Here is a 26,152-nt window from a genome sequence, read left to right on the forward strand (position 1 = left end):
AACAGGATCATAATTGTCCTAATAAAATGCAGGCTACTGGCCATCAATTTCTGCTGCCATGAGAAAGGAATAATGGCACTAAATCAGAGAATTTATTAGGTTACGAGAGGTAGGTCTTTCCACTGATTTGTGTTTGGTATATGAGAAAACATACCAGGTACATAAAGAACACGCACAAACACCTGAATCATTTCAATGGTGGGTTTTACATGACGATGCAGTGAGTTAGGTTCCCTCTCTATAATAAAAGAACAGAACAGATGGTGAAACCTCCATTTGGAACAGATGAGTCCATTTAAATATCCCTGCACTATCAGGAAATTATTCACCATAATAGTGATTTTGCTTCACAGAAATATATGGATTGAATTAAACAGACTAACTAGAAAAAAAAGATTGAACAAGTGGTGGTTGAGTCATCTGTATTTCTATATTTCTATGTATATTTGTGGGACTCCCACTAATTTTTGTGAATTTGTATTTTAGCCTCTGGAGAGCATCTCTGCTCTCTGGAAATGTTCAAAAGAATAGCCTAACAGAATACTGATTGGTGTGGATACAAGATCTTGGCAGAATAGGTTTGTTTCCTGACTCTGCCAGAATTGCAAATAGAAAAGCTAGGTCCGCCCACCTCTTTTCCCCAGCCCCACCAAAGCTTGAGACAGAGAAAAGTTTCATGGATTTTTCCTGAAATCTGAAGGCTTATGTTATACACAACTGAACTTGTTGGTGTCAATTCAGTTCACTGTTACACCACAAAGCAGTGTCTTTTGTTCTACTGAGAGATGACCACCTTCTATAGCTACCTACTTTCTGCTGTATTTTTGCTTTTTCCTTTGTGCCATTTTAATGCTGGCAGAGAGAAATCTGGCACAAGCACGTAAGATCAGAATAATGCAGTTTTATATATGGTGGGTAGTATAAAATACATATACAGTAAATTCACGAATACAAACCGCACGGAGTATAAGCCGCATATCCAGTGTGTTGGCAACATTGCTGTCTTTGTCAATAAATAAGCCGCACCCGGAATATTAGCCGCACTTTAGTTCGCCGCGAACTTTCACAAAGTCGTCATTTAGTAACACAATCGCGGGATCGCCGGGGCTTACTGGCTTACTGCCAACCTCGGAAACATTGTTTCCAAGTGAAAAAAGACACACCCTTTATTTACAAGCCGAAAAAGACAGGAGCAATAGTGTGGTCATTTTGCGAGCATTCCCAATGGATCCGCGTTGCCTTTAAACAGCCGCTCAGCCGCGCGGGCAGGCAGCTGAGCTCCGAGCAGAGCCACATCTCCATGCTGGCACAGGAGCGGCCATTGTAGCCCTCGCGGCCCACAGGGGGGAGCAGCCGTTTTAGCCCTCGCAGCCCCGTGGGGGGAGCAGCCGTTTTAGCCCTCGCGGCCCCGCGGGGCGAGCGGCCCCGTTGTAGCCCTTGCGGCCTGCGGGGCAAGCGGCCCCGTTGTAGCCCTCGCAGCCCCACGGGGCGAGCGGCCGCTGTAGCCCTCGCAGCCCCGTGGCCGAGCGGCCGCTGTAGCCCTCGCGGCCCCGCGGGGCGAGCGGCCGTTGTAGCCCTCTCCCTGCGAGCCGAGTGGCCGTTCTACCCCTCTCCCTGTGGGCTGAGCGGCTCCCCCAGCCCTCTCCCTGCGAGCTGATTGCCCACTTCATCCCTCTCCCTGCGGGGAGAGAGGCTCCCCCAGCCCTCTCCCTGCGAGCCCAGCCAGCCCCGCAGCCGCACAAGACTGAAAACACTTTAAAAAGTACAGAGAAATATCACACACTTTTATCGAACTGCCGAGGTAACTCGCCGAGGTAACTCACCCCGATAACAACCCCCGCCCCTCAGTAACGCCGCCATCCACAGGCAGGCAATAAGCTGTTCTCTGATTGGTTCATCGTCGGAACAACGGGAAACCATGGATTTCAAACTGTTTCGGCTCGGGACTGGACTGGTATGATACTAGGTAAGGGCAGATATCACATTTTTGTTCATAGATTAGCCGCACCCAAATATTAACCGCACTTCCGGGTTTCCACCAAAATTTTTGTCTAATTACTGCGGCTTGTATTCGTGAAATTACTGTATTTATATCTAAAATGCTAACGTTAAAAAATTCTGTAAGGCTTTAACTTATATTGTTCACTTACTGTTCCAAATGGTTTATAGGAATACCAAATGTCAGTATATCACATAAACCTTACACTGAAAGCAAAGATAATCAAATATCTGCAGTCCTTCACATATACAGCATGTGTTTATTCTTGTATTAATACATACCTATTGAGCCATGCATAATCCCATAATCCTGGACATGATTTCTGTTTTCTCACAATTTCTTTCTTCATACAACTAGCCTTGTAGTTATAAAAACTCTTTTTTTAGAAAGAAAACCAGAAGGTAGATAATGTATGGAAGATTGACAAAATATCATAAGAAATGGAATGTTGTTTTTTCAAGTATGCAGAACAAGAGGTCACTGAGTGAAACAGTGCAACCTCTGAGACGTAGGAAATGAGGTTATTGACAGAATCAGCACCCTTTAATATAAATTTCTTGATTGAATTGTTTGCCTCAGTAATCTAGCAGAGACTGGAGGTATACATTTCTCAGGGAAAATGAAACTGGATCTTGTTTGGTGTGTTCAGTAAATAAAAATAATTGACACTGAACACAACGGTGAGGCCAAGGAGGATTCAGAAAACCGAAGCGGGCGGACCCCAAAAAGGGAGGCAGCATCTCTAAGCAAAACACTCCTGAAAGGCAGTGGTCCAGGAGAGGGAAGGCATAGAAATTCAGGTGCCTAGAGCTGTACTTAGGAACTGGGAAAGGGGCCCCAAACCCCTGAAATTTTAATGAGCTAAACAGAGCTGGACTGGGGAAAGCTCTCAGACAGGCTTTGCTCTTGCTCTTGGGAGAGTGTTTACTACAGACCTCGGATACAATCCTAAGAAAAGAGATTTTTATGTGAGCCTCTTCAGCCAGACCTAACCCTGGCAGATTTGATTTTGAAGCACCTCTCAAAGTCAAAAGTGTTCCACTGCTCCTCACAGTTTCTGAAGATAATAATTTCTCTTTCACTCTTATCTTTCTGTGCCTGAGCCTCTCTGGACAACATATAGGTTGGGAGAGTCCCAGAAGGCAGATGTATTAAAGGCAAAGATGTGTTTATTCCTTCTTCTCTGGTTCTTTAAACCCAGTAAGCATTTGTGCTCTGCTCTTCCTGTGTGCCCAGTCCAGATCTCCTGACAGCCAATACAGATTTTCAAGGAAAGGTTTTATTTGGTTGTTTTTCATTCTTTCTCATTTACACAGGCAGATAATCCAAGTCATACTTTAGTCCATGATAATATAATTGTTGGAAAATCAGACCAAACCCAAAGTCAGACAATTTAATTTTATTTAAGATGTTCTTAGTTAGAGCCATTCTTTATTTGTGATAACATTCTCTTCCTCAAGCAGTTTGAACACAATTCCTTCTGTACTACAGGGGTTTCCAAGTTTTTTTTCTGAACTCTACTGGCAAACACTCAGTAAGCTGCTTAATCAAATACCCTTTTTATATATCATCCACTCCATGTTGATTGTCTGCACTGAGTTAACTCTTCCAGATTCCTCATACATTAATTCAAACACAATTTCTTGCTATGTAACTATATTATCTTCCAATGGCTAAACTGTGCTTTTGAAAGCATTGCTACACTATGATTTTTACTTTTTACAGATGTTAAACTGACAGCTCCAGAGTTTCACTGTATAGTTTGATGTTCATTTTGGAAGTAACAGTCATCTTAGTCCTCAGAAAAGTATCTCATAAAAGAAATTCTAAACATAAAAGCTTTTAGTACTTTGTCTGCCTTATACTTTCCATCATGATGGAGAATAGCATTTAAAAGCAATGTCTGGTGACTGCTAAGGCTCCTGGTCACTTCTTCAGGGGTGTGAATCACTCCTGGCTTCTCTGGCTTTAGTGCAGTAGAGCCAACTTCCATCAGCTGAGAATGGACCTCATGTCTGCCAAATGGAGCTTTAGGATAAATCTATAATTTGAGTGCTGAGAGTAATTTTTAAAAGCTTTGGCCCAGGGGATTTCAGACTCCTAGACTACAGAAGCCCATACTGAGGATTTGAGGCTCATCTGAAATGCACTGCCTCAGTGCAGCCACCAGAAACTGTAAGGAGGTGTCTCAACAGCTTGAGCTGAGAATTCATACTCCCACACTGGGAAATGTGACATTACCAAATTTGTGGATTGGGAACAGAAGGGAATGGCTAGCACCTAAGGATTACTAGGCTACATAAGTACTGTGCCTTATTACTCCTGTGTTTGTAATGACTGGAAGAGTGCTAGAATGAATCTCCTTTATTGTTTGCCTGAAAAAAGGACCTATGGAAGTGGAATTGGAAATTGAAAGCATGTGTTACGTCACTTTTGCATAATACTTAACAAATTTGAATGATAAAAGACAAGCTTAGAACAGACTGTTAAATGAAATAAGCCTGGATCACATCTTGTGCTCCTTCATGATGATGCTGTGCATCTTCAGTGCAGAAAACATGACTGGTGAAGCAGTGCAGAGTGGGCTGCTGGTAGTCATGGCACTGCCTGTGGTCCTGCTCCAGAAACCGAGCTCCACAGGCTTCTGCTCATGATGTTGTGGTAATTGTACTCATGTGGGTTGGCTGTCTGAGAGAGGAGGATTTTGTCAAATTGTCTCAGTGAATGAAGAAGTGGGAAAACTCATGATTTCTAGAACCTTTTAACCCACCATCGTGGCCTGACCAAGCTTAGCCACGCCCCCTCTAAAAGCCATTGCAATATTCCTGTCTCTCATTAGTTCAAACATTAATCATGTTTGGTAATGGAAGTGCTATCATTAGGATTGGTACAAAGTACAGGAGCCTTTGCAAACAGATGAAAAATACATTTTAATGATTAAAAAACTGGTGTCCAACACTGATGACAAGTCAAAAAGCTGCACTTTCTTCATCTACTGAGGTTCACACTTTTTAGATTAGATTATTCTTCCTTTAAGACGCTGTGAGTTTACTCAGTAAATACTGTTCTCAGTGCAAAGCATGGTGGTACACCTGAGCTTTATATATATAAAGGTGCCTTTGAAGTACAAATAATGTGCACACTGTCCAGGTAGCAGTTTAGGAAGTGCCAGCCTATGGTTGCTTTTAGTCTCAACAGGAAATATCAGTCTGTTTGTGTCAAAGGTGGGAAGCTAAAGTGATAATTCTGCTTTTGATGACCACATCCCTATCTTTGTTGTCTATAATCTGTAGCTTGCACTTGAAAATAAGCTATCTTAAAGCTGGCTACCTTCAAAGAATAGCTTCCTTTCCAGTCTTTCTCGTGCACTTTCTAAAGCATGTGATGTACTGAGAACTTGTTTACAGCATGTTTGACATTTCTGAAATGGGGGTCAATATGTATTTGATTTTGAAAATGGTGCCTCTAGTTTGAGAGGCCTAACCATGTAGTAAAGGCATTACTGTGGCTCTGTTAGTCTACTGTCTATGGCATTGTCTCAGATACATCCTCTACTCTTTAGGAATTGAATCTTTCAGCACCTGTAAAAACTGTGTTTTTAAAAAACACCACCAGACTTGATTTGAAACACTGAAAACATTTATCTCTTAGGAAACCTGTGACTAAAAAAGATGGCATTTAGATAGCCTATACCAGATTCCAATTGTACTGGAGTAAATAAAATTTATTTATTTTTAGTTAATTTAATTGTCCTAGTTTTAGGAGTTTTTGGTCTGACCCGAGTCCATAATGTAAAGTTCTCCATGTACATAAATCAGGCATTTAGATGTAGCGTTCCAATGTAATGGTTTAAAAAATCATTTTGAAGTGTTTTATTTTTAGCTTGATCAAGGCAATTCTTTATGTGAACATACATACCTTCATCAGTAATTATGTTGTCCAGTAGTCTGAAATGCCCTCTTTATTGTAGAGGGACAATCATTAGCAGGTTAAATTTAGATTAAAGACTTGCACATAAAAACTTAGTAAAGGCATCCAGGTGCCTAAACTGAGAACAAAACTTTCTTTTATATGATGGGAGACCTCCAGACAAATGCATAGTAATAGTAAAACCAGTACGTTTTCTTCTGAAGTGCAGGTTCACTTTCCAATTTTCATTGTGCTCATAAAAGTGATTGCGTAAAGGCAGTTCCTTTTTGCAGAGACAGAGCGGTTTTAGATACAGTCCCAAACAAAGAAAAGAGGCATCACAGTTGGACTTCATCTTTGGTCTCTTAATAGGTAGCTTAGTGTCTGTCACAGAAAGTAGCAGAGTGACCAAGATGTCTTCTACGCCCTGTGTCAAAGTCATTCCCACCAAGAGAGTGCCAACAAAACCAGATGGATTTGGTCAGTCAGATCACTCTCTTAGCTGCTGTTTGCTACAGAAATCACTATGCTTTAATAATTTTTGTGTTAGGGCCAACGAAGTTCTGGACAAACTTTTCCCCTTTAAAAAAATACCAAGAAACTTTGGAAGAGAAGAATCTCCAAATGAGTGAACACAAATCTCAGAAGAAGCAGCTCATTTCTTACCTTTCCTCATTGTCTTGTCTTTATGTTCAGCTACATCCTGACTTCAATTGTTCCTGCTATAGCTCCTCAACCTTCCCTTCTGCACCAATCTTTGTCAAAGTGAGCTCAGGGGAGGACAGGAGCACTGCAATACCCTCTATATGCAGATCATCTCTACAGCTGTTTTGAGAACAGCTGTTCTCAAACAAGTCACAGACAGTGAAAAGAGAAGTTGTCCCAAGTAGAACTGTTGAACTATAGGCAATTTAGGTCAGAAAAGATCTCCTAAGGTCTTTTGGTCCTCTTCCCATTGAAAGTCAGCTCAGGTTGTCGAGCTGAGTTTCAAGTGTCTTCATGGATATCTCTCAGAGCAGCCTGTTCCTGTATTCAACCACTGTTTTTCTATTCAGTGAAAAATAAAAGTAAAAATTCATAGTATGTAATTAGATTTTTTTTCATTTGGTGCAGTATGTGACTGTTACCTCTTATTCTGTCTCTGTGCATCTGTTAGAAAAGTGTGGCTCCATTAATTAGTTTTAGAAAGCAACAGGAGATCCCTGTCTTCCCTTTCCCAGGCTGAAGAAGGCAGTTCTCCCGGCTTCTCCTCATGGATGCCAGGCTATGACCATTTGGGTTGCTCTCTGATGAATTTACTTCAGCATATCAGGGTATTCATTTGACTGAGGAATCCAAAACAGTGTTTCAGATGTGATCTTACAAGTGCTGAGCCAAGAGTGGTAATCATTCCCATGACCTGAGGGCTAATACAGCCCAAGATATGGAACATTGCCCCAAGGTCACACTGCTGGCTCACGTTCAACTTCTGTCCACCAAATTCCTTGTAACTTCTCCTGGAAAGCTCCTTTCTATCCACCTGTCCTCCAGCATGTTCTCTCCATTCAGGAATAGTCTCTTAGGAGGTTTCTCTTACCCATTTGTCCAGTCAAGGACCCTGAGTCCAGCCCATCCCCAGGGAGTTAGGCCATGGCCCCCAATTTGGTGTCGTGTGTTACGTTTCCTAGGACACATTCTATCCCATTTCCAGCTCTTTAATCTGGATGCTGATCAGTATCAGGCCCAGTACCAACTCCTGTGGAATACCCTGTGACTGACCACCATCTGAGTGTTTTAGTGCTGAACACAACCCTCCCAGCTTGGCAGTCCAACTTTGCAGGCTCTTTACAGCCCACTTACCCAAACTGTGCCCCAGTTTGGCTATATGAGCCTGATAAACAACTCCTTAGGCAAATCCCTGTATTTCTGTTGTGAACCTAATCCTTCTCTCTGTTACTAGAAAATAAGTGGTTGGGCAGGAAGGATTATGTTTCCTGGGTTTTTTTTAAAATGCTGTAGTTAATTTCCAGGCTTGTTCATTGTGTGCTGCTGCTTTCGTTCCCCTAATCCATTTCTTAGAATGTTCTGTTCCTCCTGAATCTCACTCAGTCAATAAACTGCCCATTAAGTGGGGGAAAGGCAGGGGGAAGTTTTCTGCTTTCTTCTGAATACAAAACTCCAAATCTCTTTGTCATCCTAATAGAAAGAAATACCTTTCAGGTGGTTCAGCCCTGAACCACATCTCCTCCTTTGTTGCTGTGTTGATTGAACACCAGACCCAGAAAAAGCTATGATGGGTTCTTGCTCACTATGCCCATTGTTACAATTAGCTTAGTGGACTACACTTAATATCAGAAACTGCTTTTGAAAGCTATTCTCTACCATGATGGAAAATATAAGGCAGACACTGTTAAGATTAGAAGCCAGCCAAAATAATTAGCACCTGTGCAGGTTGCATTTTTCCTCTTCACATAGTCCCAAGTGAAAACATTGTGACCCCTGTTAAATATGATGCCTTTGAGAGGAACAAAACCAAAAAACCCCACATAATTTAAAGCAGTGGTCCCTGTTACCTTTTACTTTTGCTACTTTTTGTGGAAGAATAAAACATAGATAAGTATCATGGATAAGGTCGGATCTGATATAAATGCCTGACACTTGCATTAAATAGACTTAAGCTGATTTTCAAGAGCCAAGGATTAGGAAACAGGTGGGTTTTTTTCTTTTAAAGGTGGGTGGTTCTTTGGTGGAGAGTCCAAGATAAATTACTTTTGAAAGATGTACGTGCTTTCAACAGGGCAAATAGCCAGCAAATTTCAGCAAGCCTCCTTAGTTTTTATCCATAAAAACAAGCTTTGTGTGATGCAAACATGCCTGTACATGGAGATCCAATGCCTGGAACACCTGCACAGTAACCCTGTACAGTCTGTATTATTCTGTGATTCCTCTTCAGGACAGCTCACCCAAAGTCCAGTTCCTCTGGCTTTATGTAGAGTTGTGATTCACTTACAATTCTGTGTTTTGAGGCACTGACATGTAGAATTCTATGTTCAGAAAGAATTAAGGGAGGCATGACAATCAGTCCAGGATGGATAATCAGATGAAATCAGATTAATGATTTGTTTTGTATGGGATGGAGGCTTTTTACTCCTGTCATACCTGATGTCTATACTGCTAGGTAACTTAGCTGCCCAGTTCATTCTTCACTCTTGGCTCCCTGATTATCTACAGGACACAGAAATTGGTTGGTACCCTGTCTTTCTCAGGAACCAAACTGTCTTTCATTTTAAAAAGTGAAAAAATTAATAATATTTAGTGTAATTTGTTCATAGTTCACTTTAGGAAGTATTTCTGGAAGGTAGCATGGATGGGACTACTCACGATGGGACGCTCTTTCTAATCCTTTAATGTGGCATCAGAAGATTAATATTCCCCATGCCCTGATGACATTCTCCAGTGCACACAACACAGACCTTTTGCTCCTTGCTAAAAACACTCCAGTCTAGAAAATTGGGACATGGCTCTCTCCTAATGTCATCCACACTGAGAAATGCAAACAGAATAATTATGTCTAAAAACTGAAGGAAAATAAACTAGACCTCAGAGACAAGTGCTGTGCAGGGTGAATGTGGCCAGCAGGGTGTGCTCAGGAAAGAGCCAGACCCTGAGCACTGCATGCACACCCACAGCTATACACACACAACCAGGGGCTTGGTGCTCTGCATGCTGGGGACCACTTCTTGGACTGCATGTATTTTAAAATGTAGATTTAGCTACTTGTCCAGGGCTAAGCTCCACAGTTCAAAGATGACCACTTACAAATTTGCAAAATTCAGGAATAACGCTGGAAAATTTCCCATAAAGTTTGGAAAAATGGACCCAGGAGTTATCTGGGAGCAAGTCAAAGGATAATTTGATCCTAGATTATTCATATTTGGAGGAGAAAATAACATTTCTTAATAGAGGGCTTGCCAATTTAGCAAAGGTTCAGCAAGATCAAATGACTGAAAGTTCAAAGAGATGTTCAAATTAGAATAAAGGAAGCACCCTTCATCAGGGTAATTATGCATTGGAATAACTTATCAAAGTTTGTGATAGATTATCCATTATTGTAAATTTTTAAATAAAGACTGAATTTTTTTCTAGAAGTTATGCATTAGTAGACCCCAAACTAATTCTGAAAAAACCTATGAACTCTGTTACGTGAGAGAGAAATTATCCTTTCTGACTTTATCACCTAAATAAGTACTTAATCAGGACTTTGTTTTCCTGCTGAAGCCCCCTAAACACTCAGGCAAATGAAACCACAGCTAATCTTGCCTGTAAGAATTTACTGCAATTTTAGTATTGAAGAGGGGAAAAGTTCTTTAAAACTTTGTAGAAATTTTCCATAATCACACTCCTTCCTCAATATCACTTTTCTTTTAAAATCTCACTTTTCAAAATGCTTTATAATAAGATGTGTACCTGGCCATCTTTTAGCTAGTGTCCACTTTTGGCACCTTCATGGTGTATTTCAGACATGTACAGAGATGCACATGGTGTAGTTTTAGGTGATCCTTGGACGTGGCAATGTTGTGAGATGTCTAAGCCATATCTCAGTAGCTTGTGCTACAGCTATAAAGGCTGAAACCTCCCTCCTCTCTCCCTTTGCAGGTCTGAAGTTAGAATGTGTTATCTGAGGTTTAAAACTGCTTAGCAAAAACTTTCCCAGTCTTTTGAATTTCAAGAGATTTTAATGATATGCTTCTTACAGGGACTTTTCCCTTCTTAGACGACATTTCCATAGTTTACCAAATGAGAACTCCCTGCAATATTTCCTTTTTGCTTCTAAAATGTAATTTATCTGTGCTATATACTCACAAGGATCACAGAGTGCAAAGGCTGTGAAGAAACAGGAGCTTTTTAAAAGTCATGTTAGGTTTTGGTTTCCAATAACCTTTTGTACAGGGTTCAGGAAATACAGAGTTTTGAGAAAGGTTACTATCCTTAATGTTTTCCTTGATGCCCAGAGCAAGTACAGGAGCTGGGAATAAGCCCTAGTTTCCATTTGGTTTTTTTTCTAATATTTTTGTTATTTGCCAGCCATGTTGTTTTCCATGTTAGGCAAATCTTTTCAGCAATTTGGGCTGTTAAGTGTAAATTTATACTGCTTGGGGGTCTGTGTGAGAGAAGGCAGATTTCTTCTGGTGTAGAGACGGTTTTTCTTTGCTGACCTCTAAAAGGCCTGAGGAATTGTTAGTTCTCTTCACAAGACTCTGGGAGATAAGAGGAGAGAGCATTACTTAGCAGGATGGTCTCTAAGTAGCAGAGGTTTTCCTCCATAGACCTGCTAAAAGTCTTACGGCTCATGATTCCTCTTCTCCAGACCTGCTAGACTCTGGAATCAAGGAAATTCTTCTGTAGCAGCCTTGGGGCTTTAAGAAAGTTGGAGAAATTCCCCCAGAAGTGGAAGTCATTAAAGAGAAGTTAGAAAGCATGTTTATCTCCTTCCAAATTTCTCAGGAAGAATAGCATCTAAGTAGTAAAGAAACAGAAAACTGGGGCAGTCTGAGCTATAGTGAGCAGCTCTATAGGAAGTTAGAACTGTGCTTGAGTAAAACATTAATCTTAATTCTGCCTAAGGAAAAGTAATATACTTGGGAAGAATAGAATAAAGAACATAAAAGTCTTCTATTTCATTAAATGGTCATCAGGAAGTGTAAATGAAATATGTATAATGGTTCAGGAGAAACCATCCTCCTGCCAGAGTGAGTACACAACATTTCAAAATACACTCTATGACAACTTCACTTTTAATACATGTGCAGAGAAAACAAGGGTTATTGCATTCTGTCACCATGCCTGGAGGGACACACACTTGTTTCTAAACAGCTTCTCAGTCCTGTTCAGTTTTCTTGGAGAAAAGTTCAAATGTGGAATCACCATTTATTCTCAATGAACACATTGTGCAAGTTTTTATTAGTTTGGATTTTGTAGGTTGTGAAAAGCTTTTTTGAGAAAAGAAGGTTGGTGCATGTAAGTTCATAGTTAAATAACAGTTAATAACAATAGTTAATAATAATATCAGGATGCTCCAGAAGTGTGCTAGAATGACAGTCCTTTGGTCATCTCATATTAAAAGCTGTAGATAAATATGGCTTTATTACATTAATGGTATGACTGGTCAAATTATGAGAAACAGTCTATAAACCAAGTGAAACAAATGCAATGAATTTCATCCCCACAAAGATGTAAATTTTAAAATGTGTGCAGTGGCTTGTTTTGGAATTACAGCCGTGATTTAATGTTTTAATCCCCAACAGGCATATACTTGTGGTTTTTCTGTTTGCTCTTGATCCTGTGGGTGGTAAACAGAGGCCACAGTCAGTGGTGTGGAGCTGTGGCTCAGTGGATTCCAAATGCAGTCCTTAACAAAACTGGTCCTTGGAGCCCTGGTAGCAAAGTCATAGTCACATTCCTAACATTACACACTGGGACCATTTCCATTGACTTCAGGTACCATAAATCAGAATTAAAATAAGTTGCATAAGTATTTGCTAGAGTACTCAGCAGCCAACACTATCATGGAGCTTCTCCTGAGACAGCGGAGTTGCAAGTCTCTTCCAAAAACTGAATTCAAAGTTTTGGTGACAAATCTGTTTCACAAAACGTGGTAGATTACTGCCCTAAATGTCTGGGTCAGATATTTATTACAAAATCTGCATAATTTAACATTGTGTCTTACAGCATCTCAGACTCAGTGGTTTGGTGTGTGGCCTTTGTTGTGCTGCTTAGCTATAGCAAAATCCCAGTCATTTTTTTTAAACTCACTGTTGCTTTATGATGCATTTTGAATTGTGTCTTACCTGTCTGTTTCAGGTATTAGGGTGATAGCTACTTGTTATTTGTCTAGATGGTTCACTGTTGCTGGCATGTTTTCGGGAAGAATTTTTAAAACCTGACAAGGATGGGCTCTGAGGTGCTACTCATGTAAGATGGCATTGCTTCAAAGGCTCACAAAAGCATCCTGTTCCACCCGAAAAGAACAGGCTAGATCATACAGAAAATTATTTCTTAGGAGCTACATTTTCTTCCCCCACAGCACTGAGCATTTTTTTCAGCACCTTAAAGGACCCATTGCAATAAATTAATTGAGTTTGAAAGCTTGTCCAGTTTCACTATAACTTCTCTAAGTGATTCTGTTCTGTCTTAAAATGTTGTTTATTACTTCCAGCTCTAGTATATGGTTCCTCTCTGAATTTCAGGAAGAGCCGTTGACTTTATTCCTGAAGCAAGAGGTGAGGATGCTTGGCAGCATTCCATAGGAAATGGCTGTTCTTTCTGCACACTTTAAATTTACTGTTCAGAAAAATTAAATAAAATATTTTGTTCTGGAGTAGATTAACAAAAACAAAAGCAAACAAACAAAAAGACGAATAAATTTGCTGACATGCCTTAAAGCATCTCTGGAAACCGTTGCTTAGTGAAAACATTGGAAGAACAAAAAAGTTGTTTTAGATTGAATTAAAAAGTGGCAAAAGGTGAATCCCAAAGTTTGGTTAGACCCAAAATAGAAAATTTATTTTCCTTTTCAGACCTTATAATAATTTTCAATAAGATTTTTAATTTGAATACATTTTGAGATGAAAATTATTTTAGAGTAAGTTGGGTTTTAAAATGTATTAAAAAATTTTTGCAGTGTTTTCCAACTGAAACATTTTAATCCAAATATGTTACTTCAGGTTTATTGCCCTATTTTCTTCAATTTATTCACCAAATTCCTTTTTTTTGTGTTTTGGGGATGTTTTTTGTTTTGCTTTTGGAGCTGGGTTTTTCATGTGTCCTTAAATGACATTTTTGAGAAACTGCTTTGTTTGTTTGTTTGTTTGCTTGCTTTCTTGTTTGTTTGTCTGTTTGAGCAATTCAGAATCTGTCAAATTTTGGTAGTTCAAGCAAAATCTCATCAAATGGCAGGAGAGAAATGCCATTCAAGTTATCACTAGACTAAAATGTTTTCCACAAATTTATTAATAAAGCATTCTTTTTCTCCAAGATCTTTGAGATATTTACATCTCTGGATATGCTTGAACTATTTCCTCAGGACAAAGGAAATAGGGTGTTCTGTGGCTGATCATAATTTAATGCTCATGAGATGTTTGGGTTGCCACTTTTCTCCTTTTGTTTGTTTGCTGCCAAGCTTTCCTTCTGTTTTTCTCAGGTAGGTTAGGGCAGGAAGATGCTGCACTTCTCGAAAGATCAAAAGTCCCACTGCCTGGGGCCAGATGTTAATAAAATATTCGTTTGATTTCTTGTTTTTCCTCCAGTTTCTTCTTCCCCCAGCACAGCAGATGAGAGTGAGTCCCTTTTCCCCTTATGTTCAGCTGTATGTCATCTTGAATTTAGGCTGAGATTTCAGTCAATTTGACTCTGAGGGAAGTGGGTCCTGAGGCAGATATTTTCTTTTCCTTGTTTCAGACACTTTGCCTGCAAACTAATTCTGCAGATTGAAGTTTGTTCATTTGTTTTGTTTGCTTTTGGCAACACAACAGTATAGAACCTGGAGTTCACTGTTCTGAAAAAGAATATTTTTTCCTTTGCATGAACTATTCTAAAGGTTCCCAAAACACATGCTTTTGCTTTGCTTTTGGACTTAGTAACACTAAGTGAATAGTATTAAATTCTCCTCTTAGCAGAAATATCTTATTCTCAGTAATACTAATGAGTAAATATTTAAACTTGCTATGAATATTATTCAGCAGTTATTTTTATGGCAGCAGTAAATTAGAAGCCAAGATAGAAACTGTACAATGGTGTTAAACTCAAGCCTGTAGGTGAATTAAAATAGAAATCACATTGAAATTAGTTTTGACAGTGAAACATTAAAACTTTGTGAATATTTTCAATAGCCATGATTGCATTATAATTTAGTACATCCTTTCTCACATATATTCCAGTTTTTCTGCTCCATCTGCCTCTTGTATTCTCAGATGCTACCATGATAGCCCCTGAGGACAGCATAATCGTGTTAGCTGCAATGCCATAATCTGCTGCTAGCATAAGAGTGGAAGTCAAAAAAAATCAGAGAATACTGCACATATTAGAACATTTCCCCTTTTCTTCCTCAGACTGAAGGCTTACAGAAATTAAGAAAAATTGATTTATTGTCTGTAAATTATAAAAACTATTCTATTACAGTTAACTGAATCTTACCATTATTCTTTTTTTTTCTTAAAGAACCTTCTCAGTTGCGTTTCACTGCAAAGCTGACAGTGCTTGCCAGCTGGAAAAAAATCCTTTGCCAGAGAGGAGATCTCCCACCCAATTTATTGCTGCAGCACAAGGAACCTGCTTCACACTGATGTAGAATTTCAGACAATGCATAATGGCTCTCTTAGAAGCTCATGCACGAACACTACATGCCCCAAATAGGCTTTCCTTATGCTGGAGAGGAGACAAACACTGGCATGAATAAACTGTTGTGTTGGGACAATACATCCCTTTCCAGTCCAACAGCTGGAAACAGAAAGGTTGTCTGAAGATGAAAGGGGATCCCTCTAGTACAGGTTCCAGCATCCTTGGGAACCAGATGGACTGAAATGGAAAACACCACTAAAATAGGCCACAAAATTCACTGCCAGGAGAGGTTCTCCTTTTATTCATAGCAGTGCCAGGTTTTAGTAGAAAGAAACTTGCCATGTCATAGAAACTAAATATAGGAAGGAACTGAAACCACCTATGTCCTCTCCCAAGCAGTGCTGCACTTTTCCAGGTACATTTTCTAATCCTGAACTAGTCTGATTTGGAAAGACTCATGAAATAAAGTATTTTATCTGCCATTTTTAGTTTATTTCACTGCAGTGATTTTAGGAGATTTTTTCTTAAGCATTCAGACTACATTTCCTTTCTTTTTCTCGTTACTTTTAGTTTTATCAACTTGGACTCCCTGAGGCAGCTTTTCCTAGTGCCTGCTTTTTTCATTTCCTATTCTTCTCTGTAGCTGCTATGGTTCTCTACAGTTGCTGTGATATTTTTTCGTAAGACCTCTTGTTAAATGTCATTTGCAGATGTCATTGCTGTTCTGTTTACTTCCTCCCTCCACTAATGAAGATGTGAAACAACACAGAGCTCATCATTGCTCTTACTAGGTGGTTTCTGTCAGCCTGCAAGGATGCTGTTTATCGGTACTCCTTCTTTGTGGTCCTTCAGTCTGCATTCATACCCCATGAGAGCACTCTTATCTAAATTTCCAAATTCATTTTTCAAGCAGATTTTACTAAGACACTGTAGGAAAGGTTTTGCTGATGCGTCAATTCAGCTTCGTTGCTTCTGCTGTTTTTCCTTCCTGTACAGTAGGAATTTTGGCCAGACAAAATGTGACTGAGCAATGACATTGCAGCCTGAGGTACCTTTTTTCCCACCTACAATTTCCAGTTTGAGGATCCTGTTCTGTGAACACTTGGTACCTTAATGGCAGGCTCTCTCAAGGTCTAGGTTGTAGTCAGCATTGATAATCCGTTCCTCAGAGAAGTTCCAAGGATTGTGATCATGTGTGTCAAGAAACTTCATGTCCTGTTTTAGCTGCTGAATCAGCCCATGGGCAGGGTGGGCCTTGGCTGGCACGTGCCATCATGGGCTCTGTTTGTCTCTGCCCCGTGTCCCTTCAGGGGTGATCTTGCTGCTTCTCGACAAGTTGCGGAAGATGAAGTGGGAGCAGATGTGGAGACTCACGGCGGAGCGGGAGCTGATGAGCATGCTGTCCACTTCACTGGCTGACCAGGTGAGCAGGGCATGGCAGGAAAGAAAGGGAAGGGGATGAGATCTGGGAAAAGGCAAGGGAAAGCTGTTGTGCCTGTAGTCACCATCTGTTGAATCATCCTGGGGAAAATGTGGAAGAGAATGTAAATTTAATCACAAGGCTCCTCTTGCTACCCTGACATTTTTACCTCCTCTGGTCAGGTGATTCATAAGAGAGACAAAAGAGGTTTTCAAGCTTTCATTTTCTGTCTTCCCTTCTTTAACAAAGAACTCTCCAGAAACCAAAAGTCCAAATAAACTGTGTCTTTTCCCACTGGTTATTGTCTAATCAGACTTTGGTTTTAAAAGTCTCCTGACATTTCTTTAGTGTCTCTGGCAGATGAGTCCCAGATGTCTTTTAATGTACTCCTTGGCACAACAGCCCTGTGAAGACAAAAGTGCTGCTGTCTCCCTGCCACAGATAGGAAACTGAGGCCAAGAGAAGAAGTAGTGTGCCTAAACATAGAAATACAGTTTCTCAATTTGTGCTTGTTGCCAGCTCTCAGTTTAAACCCAGAAACCCTGTTAATGTAATACTAGACCTGAACCAATAATTCTTGCTCAACAGCTTGAACATGGTAACTCAATACAGCATCACATTTGGCTATTTGTTCTTCTGAGTTGCATCTGGGTCCTGACCAGTCACCACAAAGGACGCATGCTCCTTACTGTGCACATGGAGATGTGCACTTTGTGCAGCATCTTTGCAGAGTGATCCAAAAGCTCCTGAGGTTCATTAAAATGATCCTTGTAACTTCACTGTGTTTTCTATCAGGTCCTGAGTTGCTGTTTAATACCTGGATGGGGCAGAATTTTGCAGAGCAGAGAAAGGCTGCTTGTGTCTTTCCCTAATACTTCACCCTCAGATTGTCCTTGTAACTTACTTCTCCGATGGAATGACTGCTTAGGGACAAAACACTTTCTGTCTCTCATGGTGTAAGCTGCTCTGCAGATCTGTCCCACATGCCTTCTCCATAAAATACCTGGAGTACTTGTTGCAAGAATAAAGGGCTAGCTAAAGTCACCTGTAGTAATTCACATTGAAGCAGTGTAGCTGCCACATTCCCTTTCCTCCCCTTCATTAAAAAGGGCTGCAGTACTTAGTACCAGCAGGCACTGTGTTATTTACTGCCTATTGCTCTTCCTGGTGTCTAGAACAGGAACCACACCTCATGCCAGCGGTACAGGGGGAGTGTTTGAAAGCTTTGCTGGAGTCCATTAGCTCTATGTGTCAGGAGAGCTTCTTCCTCTTGTCCAGAGATTAATAGCACCCTGCAAGGAAACAGAATTATGGAGAAAGGTTTACAGACTTCACCTTTAATCACCGTTGGAATTTCTGCCCATGAGAGGGAGGACAGTCAGCTGGGAGAGGAGTTGAGATCACCTCATGCAGTAGAAACAAAATACCCAAATGTTTCTCTGTTTTTGTTTTTTTTTTCTGCTAGGATATCTTCAATGCAGTCATCAAACAAAATCCCTTCCTTGTCTACCAGCTCCCATGTTTCTGGAACGTGCAGCTTTCTGATCACACCCGTTCTGAGCAGTGCTACAGAGATGTGTCTGACCTGAAGGTATGTTGCACAGGAGGTTGGATGGGTGGTATCCTTTGGGACAGAACGAAGGACTGATGTCAGAGAAAGATGAACTGCCTTAAGTAAGGGAGGAACTAACAGATGCAGTTTATGAGGACACCCAGATAGGGAAAGGAAATGTGACTTTGGATTTGTGCATTTTAACTACTGCTTTGGGGTTTGGCAAGGAGTTAAAGAAGTGCCTTGCCTTCTTACATTCTGTACCTTCCACCTGTGCCAGTGCTGCTTGCTGCTGAATTCTTATTGCTGTCCCAGGTCTTAGCTCTTCCTAGACAAAGAATACAAAACCTTTCCTTTTTGAACTGGAAAAGTTTGAAACTCTTTAGTGAATATCATTTGAGTGAAATTCACAGAGAGGATTGGGCAGACCCCAGCTGAAAATGCATTAGCAGAAATGTAAAGACCTTGCTCACTTCATGTTTAACCTGTCTATGCATTTAACCCAGTCATGTTGCCATTCATTTTTCCAGGTTTTGTCCTGAAAAAAAAAACTGAGTAAAAAGCTGTTAGTTCAATGAAATGAAGCTATAGTAACAGTTTAATGGCACATTTTTCACTATTAACAAGTAGAATATAAAAGCAGGATGAATTTTAATAGATACGGGCAAATGACCATCAATTGTGCTGTGGCCATTTTGAAAAACTGGACTCAAAGACTCAAATGTAGCATGCAGAGAGCTCAGAATTGAAGCTTGATTGAGCTTTGTCCAGGTGTAGATTAAGACTGTGCAGCAGTAGATTCCATCAGAGCAGACTAGTGGCATCAGAACATAGTAAATATTAGTTAGTTTTTGGTAACTGATTTTAAAATTCAGTTTAGGTTTGTATATTTGGGTTTATGTTGTGAGAATGTAAATGAAGTTTAAGGAAAAAAAAAGGCACAAAACCGTGCAAGATGTTTCAAGGGCCCTCTGGAGACCATCCAAACCCCTCTTAATGCAGTACCAACATAGACCCAGTTGCTCAGCACCTCGTGCAGATGAGTGTTGGATCTCCAAACACTGAGATTTCACATGGCCCCATGTTCCAAAGTTTGGCCACCTTCTTTGTACAATATATATCCTAAATCTAACCAAGTTTTCCCTTGTAGCAATTTGTTGAGTAACAGCAGGAGTGTTCAATACGAACACCAGATACTGGATGAATATAGAAAATCAATCACTCTCAGCACACTGGTTACAAAAGCTGCGCTTCCAAGAGACACAAATTCTTCTACATGCGTTAACTGACCTTCAAAACTTGCCATCATTGAATTTCATATATTAAGTATTCACAGCTGATTATTCAGGTGTGATCTATAGAGGACAGCTTTTAAAGTTAAATCGTTGTTCTGTCAGTACGCTAATCACTAAATGGTTTATAATATCTGTTTGTAGGGCAGGATCAACACAGATACTTCAAAAGCATCATGTAATAAACTGCTGGTAGAGATTCTAGCACTGCATTCATGTTGAGACTCATGTATGACAGCAATTGCAGGGCCTGAAACAAAAAGAAAGATGTGCAACAGGGAAATGTTTCCTAAAAGATGAAGTTCAGAAAAATATACCTCCCACCTGGGACATATCACAGTATTTTGCTGAATTAGAGGCTGAGATTAATTTATATAATTGAGACAGTCAGATTGGACTCAGCCATTTACATGGAAAAGATACTGAAGCTGATAACAAGGATCAAGGGTTTCCATTGCCTAAACAGAGTTTGAGTCACTGCAGGGGCTCTGCAGTATCCCTGTAGGAGTGGCAGATAATAAAACACAGACCTACAGGAGAAGATATCCTGTTGGCAAGGCAGCTGATGGGCAGGCAGGAAAACTGTAAGTGTTGCTGTACACCTGCATTTAGACAGCCAAAATGTAATCTTTTTGAGCGGGTTTGAAGGCTGGTGGAGCTCACCTCAGAGCAGACGTCTGATCTTCTGAGTCCACTGGCTGTATTAACTAATCTGACTTAGGTGTGAGACATAAAACTCATATACAACACCTACAAGCAAGCATTTGACAGAAGTATTTTAAAAACAAATTAAATCCTTCTTTCTTGTCAATTAACAAATTTATCTTTGCAACTGTAATTCAGGCTTGTTTGTTTATTGCTGTATATTGTGTCACACTGTCAGTTCCATTACAACATAGGCAGTGAAGTCTAAGATGTGTAATACTCTCCACTGATTTTCTGGTCTGAGGTATTTTAATTGAAAAAGGGGGGCAGACACATAAACAATTTCTTCAGCTAATCTGGGCTTACTCACACTACTAAAATTATCCCCTACATACTAAATCAGGGCTGAAATTCTTTGCCTTGAAAGAGGGGCCAGAGCCTTATGTAGTGCAGATAAAACCTCATGGTTTCAATAAATCTTTTCCCATATTGAGTAGTTAAAGAACTGGCCCTCAGGCAGCACTGTTTAAAATTCTTCACACAATTTAAAAAAAAAAAAAACAGCCAAATATTAGACCAATTAAAGTTGTAAATTTGCATTATGAAAATTATGAAAATTATCAAAATTCTAGTTCTGTAAAGAAACCAGCTGGTTTGGTATATGAGTCTCACAAAAAATTAACAAATGTCATTACTCCAAGTTAAAAATTTCACTCTTAAAATTGCTCGAATTTGTCAGTTCCATGGCATTTAATATAAATGGTACAACACAACAGATTTGGCACATTCTGCATTTCATGGTAGGATTGGAATGAGAAACAAGGTAAAACAAACCTCCAGGATAAGAGGGAAAGAAAAATTTTGAAGCTGGCATTGGTGGATAAAGAAGGATAGCACAGGAGAGAAGGAAGTGACTGGAGAGATTTAAATTCAAAGGTAAAGCTGACCCAGTCAAGTATTCCTCAGCCAAAACAGAGTGCATTCCTTCTGTCAGACTGAAAAGGTGCTGATTTAGTTTCATCTGTCCTCAAAGTCCATGGGAGTTGAGGATTTGTCATCTCTTATACACAGCATTGTGTCAAGCAAACTTGGACCCCTAGGGCTGGCAGCTGGTCAGGGATCTGTGTGTCTCTGTGTGTGTGTCTCTGTGTGTGTGTCTCTGTGTGTGTGTGTGTGTGTGTGTGTGTGTGTGTATGTGCAGACACTTCTTTGCTGCTTTGTTCACATTTATGCAAGGCTTAGAAGGCTTAGGGAGCAGATGAATATTACATATTGCCTGAAAAGGATTCTAACCACCTTTTTCCCCTTTTAGGCCTTGTTAAGTTGCATCTCTACCCTTGTTGTTTTTTTTTTTTTTGGCTGTTTTTTTTTTTTTTTTTAGTGGGGGATCAGTCTGGCTCTGAGGTTCATTTATGCATTGCTTTTGCTGGGCAAGTTCCTGCTTTTGGTTAGTAGTTTGTTCCTGTAAGGAAATCTCAGTTACTATGTGTTGGCACAAACCTAATGGCAGGAAAAGCACTGTGAAAGAAGGTAATGAATTTTGATACCTCTGACAATGAATCATGACCTCATTGAATGAGTCAGTCATAAAGTCTGGTTGTCAAGGATACAGATGCTATTTACATACAGACAATCTGGTAATTCACAATCACAAAAATCAGATGCTGGGCTCTTCAATGGGAATGCATCAAATTATTAGAATTTGCACACACTGGAAAAATGCTTTACAACCTATTGATGGCTTTTCAAACTGGTTTTGAATACAGCTGATACTAAATCAGCAGATAGATAAATAATGAGCCTCATATATTCCTCATTGGGAACTTGTGTTCTGTGATTCACGGTGTCCTCCCTGGGAATGCCCTCCATACTAGGATGACTTTGTGATATTGCTTACAGAAGTTTAAGTAGCTTCTTGCCATAACTGTGATACATCATTTCAGCTCTGCCTCAGACATGACCCATTTCACCTCTTTGTGAGTGTTACAGTCCCTGAGCTGCCCTGTCCAAGCACTTCTGCTCTGATCTGAAGCACTTGTGGCATTTTGCAGCTTTGCACCTTTTAATGCCAATGAAGGAAGAGCTGCAGTGAGAGGGCTTGAGAGGGCTAAACAATGCCCCTACTTTGAGTGAGCTTTGGAGTCAGTCAGGTGCTTCTGTCCTGCCAAACAGGAAGCACCATGGGTTTATAGGGGTGGTTGCAAGCAAGAGGCTCTCATTAAACACTGGCACAGGGGTTGAAGGAGAAGAAGTTGAAGAATCCTTCAGAGGACAAATAAAGACCTTTGAAAAGCCCAAGGCAGGGACAATCTGTGAGTTTAGCCTTACAGCAGTGGCAGTAAGCAGGGGAGTGAGGAAATCCTTGGGACCATGGGCATCAAACCAGGCAGGGCAAGGATTTGAGTCCCACATCCAAAAAGCACTGCCTGGACCTTAGGGTTGGTGGCTACTCCAACCCAAGTCTCCTCCACTTATGTGGTTTAGAAATATCACGTTATAATCTCTGTGATGGCATTTTTATAAAGTGTACGAGCCTTTCTGAGGAAATTGGTTCTTTTATTAAGCCATTTATTTCTGATAAAACACAGTTTAAAAATAAAGTTTCCAGACATCTCTAATCATGGCATAAGTTACACATGTGGTGTACATTTGCAGTGTGATTTGGGCCATATTTAAACTTCTAAAAAAACCTACTGAGATGGCATTATAGTGACATATATAGGTGGCTGTACTGTGCAGATTTGCCAAATGTTTTACTCCTACTGATTTCAGTGGGAATGGTCTGGTTGCCTAAGCATGGAGTCTAGTTTTTTAGCAGGAAAGCTTCCTGTTTACAAAATACCACTTGTTTACCTAAATTGTGAAGTGCTCATGGGCTTAATTAAGGATATCTGTTCAGTGCCTTGCAAAATTAAACTTCTTTATGCTGAAATTTAGGCTTAATTTATTCTTATTTCTTGCCCTTCAGCCTATAGAGCAGGTATATAATTATACAGGATATCCTGTGCTCTCTGATTCTGGAAGGGCTGAAGCAGAGAGAGAAATTATCAAGATGTGTCTTTGGGTGAAAAAAATCAAAGAGATTGTGGTTAAGGAAACATTTGACTAAATATTACTATTTTGTGAGAGAAAATGCTTCAGGGGAAAAAGTGGTTAAAGGTACCTATAGAAATAATGTTGTGTTCACACTTATTGTTTAGTGGTTTGAACATCATGTTTGAAATACTTAATCTCCCCAGAGATCAAATGCAGATGGTAATGTAAGGAGGTTTGCTAGGGTTTTTGTTTTCAGTGTATTTACATCCAGATAACTGTTCTTAGAGCCTTCCTAGACTCACCCAGCATGTAACATCCTCTCTCCCCTCCCATCTCAGATCCCACTGCCACTCCACAGGGCTCCCACTGTGTCATCATTTGAGTGCCTTGGGTCTGAACCTGGGGAATAAATGGGAGCTGTGGATGCAGTTATCCTGTTTTAGGCCACAAGCATAGGGAAGTGTTCCAGGAGGCTGGCTGTGTGTAATCAGGGAATGGTAATGGTTGCTGATTAACTAGGATGGTATTAACAGAAATGTGGATAGTGCCAAATTGCTTAATGACGACTAACCAAGTGTTAAATAGATGTGGAATTTTAAGTTCCAATCTTTCAGTACTTAAATTGCTAAATGAAGATGAAAGAAGTGTATTTGCTCATCGTTCTCAGGAGGCTGTGATCACGAGTGGGAAGGATCTGTAGGTCAACCTGAAGGTTCTTGTGGTGTCTACCCAGATAATGGCACTGGAATTTTATATTTTTAGCTGTAGTTTCCTCTGTAAGCCAGCAGAGCTTTGGAATAGCTTAGAAACTAGAAGAAGAAATAAACACAGTATTATGGTGCTATTCAGCCTTGGAACAGGGATGTTGGAGTAATGAGATTTTTCATTTTCCAGATTCACTTTCTCTTTTTGATATGGGGATAACAGTCTTCAAACAAAGTGATTTTTTTTCCTTTTGATTTCCCATAGTCTCTTGCCAACTGATCTTTTTTATTTCTCCAATCAATTTACTGTTGTGCACAATAAAGTCTCTAATTCAGTGGCAATAGCTTTACCTGTGCAGTCTTTATCATGTACCTCACTAATGCCCATGACAGTCTATACAAGAGTGTCTTTGCCTGAACAAATTCTGCTGTAGCTGATGGTGCAATAGACCATATCAGACAGCCACAACTGAATGTGCATTTGTGGGCTGACATAAAAAAGAATATGGTCTTTGGATGTAATATTGCATATCAGTGGTTAAGAGTCTTGTTGCTTTTTATAACTTGTTCTTGTTTATGCTTTTGTATATCACATAGTATTTATCTAATTGTGTTACATTTGAAAAGCAGCCTGCTTTTTTGCTAGACCTATTTTGTGGTTTTTCTACCTCAGGTCATCCAGATGGTTGCGTAGTTCCTTGACATTCTTTAGCACATCATTTTACCACACATTGGTCTGTGCTGTCCTTCTTGATTAAAAGATCAGCTTTTTTGGATAGTCATCAGCTCCATTCAGCTTTGTGCAATTCACTCCAGGCTCCCCACATCAGTGTACATGCAGCATCCTGACACATTTCAAATCTGATCAGATCTGAACCACCAGCTAAGCCCTTGACACTTACCAGCTTCTACATGCACAACAGATCCTGAAGCACTGCAGCAAAGATCCTCTGCACTGACAACTGCAGTTGTCTGGGTTTGAAATCATCTCCCACACAACTGGGTAGAGACATCAGGAAATGCCTGGCTGTGATGTGACATCGTGTGTGCTGATGGGAATTTCCTGCAGTAGCAGAAGCCTGTCCTGTGAGAGTTTCTGAGGTTATCATCATTAGCCATGTCTGGATTCACGGTCCCCAGGTCTCTGGGTGCTCAGAGTGCTCAGCAGCATTAGGATACTTGTGAAGATGAGTATCCAAAAGGGAACACATGAAGTGTAGGAGCAGTATGGAAAGCACACAAAAGGTTTTTCTTAACAAGCATTTTTGTCCCATTTGCCAGCTTCTTAGCTTTCTTTGATCCACTCTTACATAAGTACAAGTTACCAGCAGACAGATTCCATTCTATGCCTGCTTGTAAAAATGCATGCTGGTACCCTGTCAAACTGTTAAAGAGCCCTTTGGGTTCCTTCAGCCCTGTGCTTTTGTTACATGTGCCCATTTCCCTGAAGCAGGATTCAGTTGCCGAGATTTTTTTCATGCATTAATGCCTTTTGCTGCAGTTAAATACAGTGGGGGAAATACATCAAGTTCTTTTCAAAGAAAGGAGATTTTGAAGAAAATCTGTTACCTTAAGTTCATGTCTTTACCTACCCAAAGCTCTTTTCATTTATGTGGTGGTCTGTATTTTCACCGCATGATGCAACAGCATTTATTTGCACAGTTATGCTACACTTCTGAACATCTGGACAAATGTAAAACCGGCAAAGAATGCAGCATTACCTGGGACAAACATCTGCACCAAGAAATTTGGTCCAAATAACTTCCCAAATATTTGCAGTATGTGGAAACATCATAATCTTTATTTTAGGTGTTCCTATAACTTGAAAAAAACAATTTGCCAATATCTGAAATTATCTTTTTTCCCTACAGGGGTTTTTCTTTAAGTGTTTGTATAGTTTTCTGACATCCTAGTAGGCTTAGCAGTGAAATCTCAGGAATGGGTAATGCTCTTCGTATCAGGAGATGTTCCATGGTTTTTGGGTAGGTAGAATAGAGTGCCATAGCTTTTATGGCAATATAAATACTCAGTGGAGCAACCGTGTTGTTTGCTGTAGTCCAGGTGTAATTCAGGCTGCATCCTGCCCTTTCCTCATCCAGTCACTCAGTGGGCAGCAAATGCTGTGCTTTCAGAGAACTCCCTGTTCCTGTGGAGCTGTGTTGCTGACACCAGGGGAGCTGTGTTCACCTTCTGCAGGCTGCTCCTGCTGTATGTGCTGTGCCTCAGCTCGCTGTGTTCCCTCCCTGAGCTGTGATGGTCAGAGCAAAGCTGACCACGGTG

General features: G+C 40.3%; 1 protein-coding gene across 1 annotated transcript in view; it reads left to right on the forward strand.

The window, feature by feature from the left end:
• The window catches only part of LARGE1 (LARGE xylosyl- and glucuronyltransferase 1), a 277,613-nt gene that overhangs the window by 210,108 nt on the left and 41,353 nt on the right, over positions 1–26,152 (forward strand). Inside the window, exons 8-9 of the mRNA XM_033058741.2 lie at positions 16,534–16,646; positions 18,109–18,234. Of these exons, the coding sequence (XP_032914632.1) occupies positions 16,534–16,646; positions 18,109–18,234 (239 nt within the window). The remainder of the gene's footprint in view (positions 1–16,533; positions 16,647–18,108; positions 18,235–26,152) is intronic.

This window comes from Catharus ustulatus, chromosome 4 (genome assembly GCF_009819885.2).
Source record: "Catharus ustulatus isolate bCatUst1 chromosome 4, bCatUst1.pri.v2, whole genome shotgun sequence".
Classification (NCBI taxonomy): Eukaryota; Metazoa; Chordata; class Aves; order Passeriformes; family Turdidae; genus Catharus; species Catharus ustulatus.